Source organism: Diadema antillarum, unplaced genomic scaffold (assembly GCF_040938485.1).
Source record: "Diadema antillarum isolate AM-2024a unplaced genomic scaffold, OU_Dant_1.0 seq00000961_RagTag, whole genome shotgun sequence".
Taxonomy (NCBI): Eukaryota; Metazoa; Echinodermata; class Echinoidea; order Diadematoida; family Diadematidae; genus Diadema; species Diadema antillarum.
Window position 1 is genome coordinate 36,906 of NW_027271808.1, and position 11,790 is coordinate 48,695.

At 38.4% G+C, this 11,790-nt stretch overlaps 1 protein-coding gene across 1 annotated transcript; it reads left to right on the top strand.

Moving 5' to 3' along the window:
* The first annotated feature begins 6,502 nt into the window (after nucleotides 1-6,502).
* On the top strand, nucleotides 6,503-9,645 carry LOC139741883 (monocarboxylate transporter 2-like). Its single transcript, XM_071652458.1, has 4 exons — nucleotides 6,503-6,518; nucleotides 7,715-7,855; nucleotides 8,128-9,000; nucleotides 9,488-9,645. The coding sequence occupies exons 1-4, from the start codon at nucleotides 6,503-6,505 to the stop codon at nucleotides 9,643-9,645; spliced, it is 1,188 nt and encodes a 395-aa protein (XP_071508559.1).
* The last annotated feature ends 2,145 nt before the right edge of the window (nucleotides 9,646-11,790 follow it).

The following is an 11,790-nucleotide window of genomic DNA, read 5'->3' on the forward strand; positions in this document are numbered from 1 at the left end:
CCATAACTTAAAAAATGTACCTTTATGTAGCCACCAATATATCATTTAAAAGGTATTATTTTGTACTTCATTACAGAGACCGTACCTCAAAATCTTCAAAAATGGACTTATCGGTTTTTGCAAACAAACTCTTCATATATACTTATGGAAATATGCGGGGGAGGTGTATGAGGTGATGCACCTTCCCACAAAATGGAGATGTTTTTTTTTTTTTTAGGTTACGAGTTTCATGGTGCGCTCTGTTGGTGAAATACTAGATATTTGTGTCTATTAAAAAGTGTAAGTAGAATAAAGACTAGAATATTCAAGGCTATGAGCTAGTAGATGATGGGGGGGGGGTCTCTTTCGACTGGAGGGAGTTTTGCATTTCGATGATCGTCGTTAAACGGCCTAATGCACCCTTGGTGTTATATAGAGAAAATTATCCATCCTCGAAGAGTAGATAATAATAGTCTCAATATCCCCATCCCCCACCGAAACGAGAGAGCTTTTACACTTGAATAGAAATGAAATAATTATATCATTTACACACATTAATTTTGATGGAATATTTGGGAATTGTTAATCAAAAGGGGAATTTAATATATATTGGGGGAAGTGAGCGGTTGAAGAGTTAGGGCAAATTACCCTTCAATATGAGGGAACTAACTTTTGCATTTTGTAAGTGAAAGATCTAGTGCACACTTTTTGATGACAGATTCGGAAATTTGTTAATCTCAAAAGTGTACAAAGTCTATGGAAAGGGGCCGAGCGAGGGACGTTTAGCATCTTTATGATTGCAATTGAATGACAAAGTGCTGAATGACAAAGTGCAAATACTTCAGGTTGAATTTGGAAAATAATGATTGTACAGGCCACCACCTTCCCCAAGGAGGAGGGGGGGGGGTGCATCCAACCCAACCTATACCTGTTTTGTGCACATTTAAGGGAAAGATTCCACTGGACCTTCTGAGTTGTTGAATCTCGAACATTATGTTGAATTTCTTTGTCTCTTGAAACAGGCTAAAAACAGCCATTTTTGATAAACAAACGGCGGCCATGTGGGGCAACATTTTGTTTTCGGGAAGAACTCACGTGGTTTTATTTGTACTTATGTGCCTCATGATCTGTAAATAAGTATTTCGTTGGGTTCCTTATGTCTTAAAATATATATGTATACATTTAAGTGCGTATCGCGATTACATAGGTGCAGGGTTATGAGAAAAACAGGAAATGGCAGCCATTTTGGACACCATTTTGGATTTCTGAAAGTGCTCAAGTGCTTTATTTGTGTTTCAAAATCTCTGAATAAGTATTATATTTGGTTCCTTGAGACTCAAAACGTATATTTCGACATTCCAAGTGTGTACAGTTGAAATCTGCTTGCAAAATTATGAAAAAAAAATCAGGAAATGGCGGCCATTTTGGACGCCATCTTGGATTACGGTACTTGTGAGCTTCAACAACTCTTAATATGCAATTTATTGAGTTCTTCATCCTTCAAAACATATATGTAGAAATTTAAATTTTGTACTTAGGCTACCTGGCTGAAAAGTTATAAGAATTTCAGAAAATGGCGGCCATTTTGGACGCCATCTTGGATTTCGGTACTTGCATGCATCAACATCTCTTGATATGTATTTTATTGAGTTCTTCATGCTTCAAAACATATATTTAGACATTCAAATTTTGTATTTGGGTTCTCTGGTTGAAAAGTTATAAGAATTTCTGGAAATGGCGGCCATTTTGGACGCCATCTTGGATTGCGGAAAATGCTCAAGGAGGATTTATGAGGACTTTTAGTTTGTTATTCTAGACATTTTTCTGGACTTATCCTGAAAAAATCAGCTTGTTACCAAAAATGTCCAGGTTAAAGCTAATACTCTTGGACTACTAGTACAAAGTGCATGCGAATTGATAACTTCACAGCCCACTTTTACAATGACTGCAGCCATGTAGGGCCTCCTACTTTCCTTACACGCACATGAATGTGTGCAAGCGTTGAATCCAATTGAACTCAATTCAGATCAATGTATTTTTATTACATTCGCGAGTGGGCTAGGCCTAGAACATCAACTAAAACTACATTTAGGGCTCGTAGACACATTTCTTTTTGTCCAGCACAATTGACAAAATGTATGAAATTTCATAAAATCTGACTTTGTTCTAACGCACACATGTCCAATTTCACCATTACTTTGTATAATCTATTGAAAAAAATACAATCTGCATTTAATTTAATTGAATAGAATTGAATTTAATATAATTTAATTTAATTTAATTTAATCTAATTTAATTTAATTTAATTTAATTTTTTTAAACAGGCGTTTGTATCAGTGTTCTTCAAAAGGGAAGGAGCATACATTGCTTGCATGCCCGACACATGTTTGTGCACGTTGTGTATGTGTATTGTGTGTACATTCCTGTAATACGATCAGTAACATGTCGTTACCTATGCCATGTATACCCTTTAACCAGCCCAGTCTCGTGCAATTAGCCCAACCAACTGATTTTTCAGAGAGAGAGAGAGAGAGAGAGAAAGGTTTGCTTGTTGCCAACTATCAGTGACCTGACCTACAACATCCCATCAAATGTATACTGTGTTATTTGGAACATTTTGAGTGTTGTTGCTCTGTCTTATGTATACAGACTTAGTTTGCCATAGGAATGTTTTTACCTTTATCATGGGCGTTCAGTTGCTTCACACAGCCGTTACCTGGCGCACCTATATAGGCCTAGCGTGTTAATGAATAATCACAGTGCAGATTAACGCGGAGTCTTCCCTTTGTCTTACTCCCTCTCATTATCATCTGTTTTTGTCATTCCTTTTTTTTATTGTCTGTTATTGTTTTGTTTTCTGAAATAGTTTGTTGTTTTTGTTGTAGCTATGTACAATGATAGTTTATGTAACTATCTCTTTTTCTGTGTATTAACACCATGCATTTAGCTTTGCCTACTGGGGACCCACCTGCATGGTGATTTGATTTTCTTTGTGTTTCTTTGTCACGATGATTTTTCATATATTCTCTCATGTGATAAAATAGCCATGATAAAATAACGGCAAATTGATTCGTATTTTTTTCTCAGGTGATTTGTTAATTTGTATCATGCAGAAACAATAAATGAAATGGACATGAAATGGAACTTTCGGAAGATACAAGGGGTCATGGTTTTCTTTGCAGCCTTCTTTCGGAAGCCACACGGAGTGCAACCGCCAAAGTTGTGTTCAGTTTACCTAACGAGTTACTAGAATATGAAGACTTTAGGAATTACTTTGTGCACAGAGGCTTATATCAAAACATACAGTGAAGCAGTCATACCAGATTTTTACTGAGCTAGAAATATTTTGGAATGTTTTCTTGTCCTTGACGGATCTTGAGATGCCCTCACCTTCTAGAGTAATTCACAAATTTTACAAACTTATGCTTTTCTTGTGAATTCCTCTTTTCCATGTAGAGTTATTTTTAGATTATATTGCTTACTTGTTTATTTATCCAAACCAGAGTTGATATCATTATAATAATTTTATTCATATTTTAATGAAATTTACGTGGTTCAAAGTTCCTTTAAATATTATGTACTCATGTAAGCGTTATGTACATTACTTTGTATTACTTTATATGGAAATAAAATCATTTTGAATTGAATTGAATTGAATGAAATGAAACGACATGAAAACAGTTTGCATATTATATGATGGACTTGATTGTGTTTGGAATACATGGAGATTAGGTGGAAGTGATTCTGAATTGAAAAAAAGTTGTGTCCCTCAAGGATCTCTCCTAGGCCCACTGTTATTTTCGGTATATCAGTGATATTCAATATTCCTCTTACGTAATTTTCCGTCATTGTATTAGCTGATGACCTCAAATCTATCGACCCTTATCAGAACTTGGGAAGCTAAACTTAGAATTTCATAATATTACTACTTGGATTCATGCAAATTGTAACTCTTTAAAGAGATCTGCATTTTTCAACAGTGCAAGCAGAAGATACTATACAGATGATTTTTTTTTCAATGGTAATATCTGAATGGTAATATCAATACAATCCTTGTAATTTGGTCAAAGAACGCTGGCGTGATACGGAAAGTGAAATCTTGCTTTCCACACTATTCATTGTTCATTTTTGTTTTGTACGTAAGTCTTTTTGTTTCCCTACATCAATATTTGTGTACCATCACAGGACAATTTAAAAATATATATGATTTCATTAAGATTACTGATCAAAATGGTCTGAAGGATCATAATGTCGTATATGTGATGTTAAATCTCGTGGACTGCTTTCCCTACATCAATATTGGTGTACCATCACAGGACAATTTAAAAATACATATGATGATTTCATTAAGATACATTATTACTGATAAAAATGGTCTTAAGGATCATAATGTCGCATGCGATGTTAAATCTCGTGGCCTGCAATCTAGCGCACTTTTCCAGAAACACCAAATTCTGAAAGTTGGGGACATCTACACCAGTGCAGCTAGGATCTCGAATGTTCAAGCCTGAAACAGGCTTCTGTGCTCACTGATTCAAGATTGCTGAGGCTGCCAGTCTGTGTGTATTTAAACGTTGACCAAAATCCTATTTTCTCCAAAGGTATTGCTTTGATTCATGGATATTTTAATCATTTGGAATGCTCGTGTATACTTTATTGGTAGGTGTATCAGTTTAAAATCTCTAGTTAGCTAATGTATCAATATATCACATGCTCCTCTTTTCTGTGCTTATCTAGTTTACATTCCCCATTTTCCTTTTCCCTTTCCCCTTCCTGTTCTCTCTTCCTTTGTCTGTTTCCAATATTACGTGTACAGCCATTTACACCAAAGCCTCTAAAATTTTGTTTTCTATAATTGATTGCTTACAATGGGTTTATTTTTCCTTTTGTTATATAGTGTTACAGTATGTTTGCTGCTGGTATAAGAGGGATTCTTTATCATAGGCTGTGCTAGGTTTCCCAATCTTCTTTTTCATTCATTTCCATAATTATGTACAAAGATTGAAAATTTGTTATATTGTTTGAATGAAGGCAAAAATAATTTGAAACTATATAAAAACTGAAATTAAATTGTTATTGTTTCAGAGAGTTCGTGTCCTTGAAGTATTGTAGAAGGAATCTCGCATGAGTAAGGTTATGCGAGCTACAGTTGAAATACAATTGTACTGAGTTGAATCACTTTCTGTGTGATCCACTTTCTTTTTATCTAATTACTATAAACATCGTGATGCACAGATGTAACAGTCTGGATGCAAAAGTCAGATTTTGGGCCTAATTTTGTTTCACCGTCCGCCCATGTTTTAGATAGTTTTACTCTATTTCGAGGGTGCTGAATCCGAATCTGGATGATGTAACTCTTGCAGACCAGAGGGTTTGAGATGTCCAAAATGGTCGTCAAAAATTAAAATTCCAACAATAAGTACATCCTTAAATATGATGAATAAATTGAAAAAGAAATATTACTACTGATGGGATTATCCTATTTCAAAGGTGCTGAATCCTAATCTGGTTAATGGTTTTGAGATTTTCAAGATTTTGCGGCCATTTTGGCGGCCATCTTGAATAGCACAAAACCCTCAGGAAAGCAAGACTTGCATTAACCAGATTCGGATGCAACACTTCACCGTATCTCGATTACAATTATATATTCATGAACTGACACGAAAGTATGACAGCATATACCTCTTCCTCGGTCATGCATATAAATTGACTCCATGCGAATCAGTTAAAGACATCATGTCATTCATTACTATTAAATTTTCACTCATATGTATTTTTTCTGAGACTAACTCACTGACCTGGCAGTATATGCATACGTTCAAGGTAGCATTGATCCATTGTGATCTATTTATGCCAATGGGGACTGACGTGCAAAATGAATTATTCAGTATGTGCAGTTCTAACGCAAGGTACTCATTAGTCATGAATTTGACGTCACGCCCAATCTTCGTCCTACGATATAGCTTCGGTTCACCCTGCTGACTTGCAGGTCGGTTACCAGGGGCCTGTTTCATAAAACTTGTCATCAGTGACAAGTTGTCATAGATGTGACAAGCTACGGAAATCCTTGCATCTGATTGGCTGAGAGCAAATTTGTCTTAGATATGTGGCAGTTGTCACTGATAACAATTTTTATGAAACGGGCCCCTGATCACCGTTTTTCATCAAGCACAGAAAGCACCTTGTACAAGTCAACGAATCGATCTTGAACAAGATGAATTCTCTCATCCAGCTCAATACCAACGATCAAAATCTCTTCTCCAATTGAGACAATCACGCTTAACTGTAGATATTTGGTGATTAATTTCAGAAAATTCCTGAAAAAAAATTAGCATTCATTCAAACAGTTAGTCAGAGAATCTGACACCGACTTTTGAAGGTTAAAAAAAGGAGTACCCTTTAAAAAAGGAGCGCCCTTGGGTTATCAATTTGGCAGAGATTATATGCCATCATCCGTAGCTTCACAGCTGCCGCGTTATCATGCGGTGAGAACGCCATCTTTCAGGATATCCGCTTGTTCGTCATGGTGAACGACAGAAGTAGGCAGTCATGATTCTTTCAGTCTATAGTGTCCATTACTATGGTGTTATTCCAATATGAAATACCCCTACAGTCTGCTGTTGACAACAGCATAGCCTCTCTCACGAGGACAGGTCGTTCTATTGCTTTCGTTGGTGTAATGAGAGTACAGGGGTGGGGAGGGGCAAGGGTGGTGGCGGAAAAGCTTTATATTTAAGGTTTATCACGGCCGGCGCCAAGTTTTCAAAAGCGGAGGGGGCCCAGTTTATATTTCTGGTGCCACTTCTCGGTTTCATCAGTTAACAAGCAAACAAAGAAAAAAAGTGTGTGAGTGTGTGTGTGTGGGGGGGGGGGGGCTTCAGTACAACTTCTGCTACCACTTCCGGGTTTCATCAGCTAACAAGCAAAACATTTTCCGGGTTTCTTCAGCTGACAAGCAAAAACAACAACAAAACAAAACAACAACAACAACAACAACAAACCCCTTTCTGATTCCACTCCCGGCTTTCTTCAGAAAAGGAAAACAAAAGAATCGCTCTGGGTCCCACTTCCGGGGTAAAAAAAAAAGAAATACTAGTAGTGTGTGGGAGGGGGCCGGGGTGCCTCCCAGTTCCGCCAGCCCAGTTTACTATGGCTGAGGTAATTACGTTCCATGCTTCGTGTATCATACATATACTGAGATGTTCCCATGACGATTATTTTCAGGATTATAAACAAGTGGAGTGAGCGAGCTGGGAAAAGGCAGGAAAAGAAAAAATGTCCACGGCCTTTAACCGTATTCCATACAAAACATGGTAAATGTATTATATGAAACTATCAACACGTTGAGTCAACGATGATCAAAAAATACTTTCGAGAGTATGAAATTAGTACAGTGTACTAGATGATGCTTGTACTTTCATTCGACAAAGACATACAGAATATACATCTGGGAACATTCAGGAGAATGGTACGAGAAATATCTCAAATGCAATGTTTATGCTAAAGAAATACAGGCATTTTCTATGTAAAACGAATTTGAAATATACGTAAGGTAATGCTGGATTTTATACATCCATCATCGGTAGTTGGTAGGTAATGATGATAATCAGGAAAGGGGAAATATAACACATTTTGTTTAGTTCTTCGGGGAACTTATGAGGAAAGGTCATGGGTCACCATAATATACTGGTAAAACGAATGTCCTTGTTGTCTTTCATTTTGTATTTCCCGACAGCGCCATTTCTGTCATACCTCATCAAGCGGACTTCCCCTCGAAAGGCGGCGTTCCTTGGTGCAATCTCCTGCAGCGTCGGACTGGTCTCGGCAGCTTTTTCAAAGAGTGAGATTGCTCTAGGTTTCTCCATGGCTTTCCTCGGTGAGCATGTACTGATTCTAAGCTACTGCATCATCTTTAAGGATTTGATCATACCACGTTAACTGGAGCACTCATGGAACTGCACAATCATACTGCAACGCAGATCATGACTGTGGTAATTGAACGCCCAGTTTGTTTTGTTTCTTTTTATCTAGATTATTTCTATCTACGACTTTCTTCATTATGTAGTAGAGAGGGATTTGTGCACGATATCCAACAAACGAGATTATGGCATTGTTAATGGGTCCCCGCTTTCATTTCTCGATTCCCAGGAATAGGAAACAACATTTTGATTATATGCACCATACTCGGCATCAACGAACACTTTCCGGTCAGGTTTGGAGTGATCAACACACTTGCAATCATGGGTTCACCAGTCGGTGCTTTCTTGCTACCAGTCGTGTCCGAGAAGTTGTTCGAATACTACGGACTGTGGGGAACCATCTTTATCCTGGGTTCCCTCTACATGAACACGTTTGTCTGCGCCGCGACGCTCAGGCCCCTGACAAAATCTTCAGCTCCTGAGAAATGTGCCGATTTCAAGCAATTGCCCACTTCGGAATCCAACCACGGAGAAGTTAAAAACTATCCTGTAGAGGACGTCGGATATAACGGTGTATCACCCAAGAGAGATCGACGGCGCAACTTCTTAGCTTGTACCTACCTCTGCCAAGCAACCAACTTGTCAGTCTTGCATCGATCACCGCTCTTCTCGCTGTTTATCATATCAAACTTCTTCCTAATGGCTGTTTGGGCTGGATGGACGCTATTTCTCGTTCCTCATGCAGAGTACTTAGGAATGTCTCAAACTAACGGATCGTATCTAGCGATGATCGGCGGTATCGGTGGGTTTTTCGGACTTGCCATCTCCTCGTCCGTGCTCTTTTTCAAGCCGAACAGTGGGGTCGATGCTGCCGCTGTCTCCGGTGTCGTTGGCTCCGTGGTGTTCTTTCTTGATTACATTGACAGCAGTTTCTCCTTTCAGGCCGTCCATGCTTTCATCATCGGTTTCATCCTCTACAGCCAGTGTGCCTTAATCGTCGTAGGTGTCAAGTATGCTGTTCCTCCAGAAGACTTCAACATGGGACTTGGTCTCACATTAGTCGCAAATGGAGCCGGGACCCTGACAGGAAGTTTTGTCACAGGTGAATTACTCATTCTACTACTGACACAATGCTAATGTTGATAGTACGTTATGAATTTTGTTCGTTTATAGAAGTCGGACGTTTATTTTGTTTACTTTTCATTATTTTTGAGAGAATGTATACTGTACACTTTCGCTGTAAAAAGTTCTAAATATTTAACAAACTTAAGTTACTACGTGCATACACAGTCTTCATCCTGTCAAGTAGATGGTAAGACGTTAAGCTCGCAAACAAAGAATATTACTTGCGGGCAATTTGCCTGTAAGTTGAAAGGATGACAGAGTTTCGGCCAAGCAGCGACTTCCAGAAACAAATTTTATCTATACAGTCCTTTACATAACACATTACTCATCGAGTCCTAATTGTTACCTCCACATTTCAAACAAGTCCAGAAAAGCTAGCTTGCCAGTTATGATTCTTTCCTAACTCGTCTGGCCAGATGGAAACTCATCACTCTGTTTATATTACTCTTTCCGTTTCACCTCAGGTCTCCTCTTCGATGTTACGTCTGATTATCGTCTGGCCTTCGTCGTGTTTGGCATAGCAGAGCTACTCATGTTCTTCTGCTACTTCACCTATGCCCTCCTCACCAGATTCTCCACTAAATACAAAATTTATAATCACATCGTCCTAAAAACTTCCTAAGATATACCATTCTGCCTAAAGTGCCGTAGGGCCGCATAGAAATTTATCGCTCTTAGAATATTTCAATTCCAATTCAATAATTATTGTACTCTCCATCCAACAAAGCAAAAACATGATACAAAGTATCCATTCGGGAAATTACATTGCTTAACAATTTGTATGAAGGATAAGCCACAGAGTATAATACAAAGTATGATATATGGATATTCAAAATGAGAGAAACATTGCATACTTTTCAATTATGACAAAAAGTAAAATAGCCGTGGAAAGTTGTGATCTACTGATAAGCGAAACGTGTGAGAATCCGTGGTATGAAATATGTTAGAGTCGGGGGGTATCCTAATCATGTCACTGATCTACCAAGGGTATATCATCAATGTTCGTTGGTGTTCACTTTGCCATTCCGGATGGCTTTGTCATTATTACTGCCGCAGCATTGCTCGATGACCATTTAGATATCTGGATGAGAAGATGTTTTGTATAGGCATTTTGTCCATCAGCTACTATAGTGTCAGCACAATAATATACCGGATTCGAGCTTTGGATCAACTATTGTACAGTCCATCATGCAGTGTCTCATCCACTGTGTAACAACGTAATCACAAAACAGATCATTATGACAAGAAGCATGGTGCTTAAATAATTACTGATGAGACTTTCTATGGTGCATTGTGGATGGAGATGGGTGGGGTGCACGTCACGAGACCGACACCCACGAGTCATACAGCCCACAAGTCATACAGCTCACGAGTCATACAGCTCACAAGTCATACAGCCCACTAGTTATACAGCCCACGAGTTCGACACTGAGTAAATAAAGCCCACAAGTTCGACATGAAGTAGAACAAGCCCACGAGTCATACAGCCCATGAGTTCGACACTACACACAAAAGGCTCACGAGACCGACACTATGTAAACAAAGCCCACGAGACCGACACTACACTTAAAAGGCTCACGAGACCGACATTAGGCAAACAAAGCTCACGAGACCGACACTAGGCAAAAGAGGCCCACGAGACCGACAGGATAAACAGCGCCACCTATAGACCAATTAATTGTATAGGGTGTCCAGATAATGGCATAAGGAAAATATGAGAGATGGAAAAGGGTTCGAGAGTTGCTAGGGGATTACCCCGTCAATTGCCCTCCCTCGCCCCCCGAATTGTTCAAGATTTTTAATTGTGTTTGCGCGTTTGAATGCTTGTGAAAAAAATAAACAAAATTCAATAAAAGTGCATAAGATGTTTCAACATTAATTTCGAAAATGCACAAACACTCTCGTTTCCCTTTCCGCAAAACATATACCGGTATACACCTGCTTAGAAAAATAAAATAAAATAAAATAAAATTATGTGGACATTCAGATCAACCAACTAAAATAATACCTAGGTGTGAAATGAAGTTTACAAGGAAATATTTCACAAAATGGTCAATGTTGCAGTGCACATTTGCGTTACATGATATGGAAGGGGAGTAGTCATCTGTAAAGGTGCTGATTTAGTACAAATTCACAGAAAATGATATAATCGTCTATTAATGTAGCTTTAAGGATTCGGGAAAAGGAGATGCAACCATGAAGACAGCTATTCTATTTCACGAAAAATGTACCGTTTTGAGGAGAATAATTTTACAAATACAAGCCAAAAATCGAGGTGAATCGCTGCGATAAAAACACGTTTTCATCTTTTGAAATGTCATGCACTATAGTTACAGAAAAAAAAATACAAATTGAATTCTAAGCAGGCGGGTATAAGCATGGGGATAGGATTTAATAAGGAATACTTAACTAGTGAAGCGAGAAAGAAAAGGCGAAAAAAACAACTTACATCCTGTCCACCGCCTATCTAGAAATTGGGAGAGCCTATCAAAAATAGCACGATGGCATCTAAAATCCAACCATACATCGTTCTTGTCCTCTGCTATTTTTTCATACATTTTTTTTTGGGGGGGGGGGTCCCATGAAGAGGATAATTTTGTTCCCCCCCCCCCAAAAAAGAAGAGATAAATTGTGACCGTGCACCTCAAAACGAACATAAAGTCGCACACACTGATTTTGCGTGAGGACTGAAATAAGTGAAATGGGTCAACCTAGCCGAACTTGACTTGTTCATATTTTCTGAAAGAGCGGGTCTTCTTTTACATTA

Excerpts from the sequence above, each read along its gene's own strand:
- LOC139741883 (XM_071652458.1), top strand. Across the intron at positions 7,856-8,127 it reads TTTCTCCATGGCTTTCCTCG|GAATAGGAAACAACATTTTG; the intron begins GTGAGCATGTAC and ends CTCGATTCCCAG. Across the intron at positions 9,001-9,487 it reads GACAGGAAGTTTTGTCACAG|GTCTCCTCTTCGATGTTACG; the intron begins GTGAATTACTCA and ends GTTTCACCTCAG.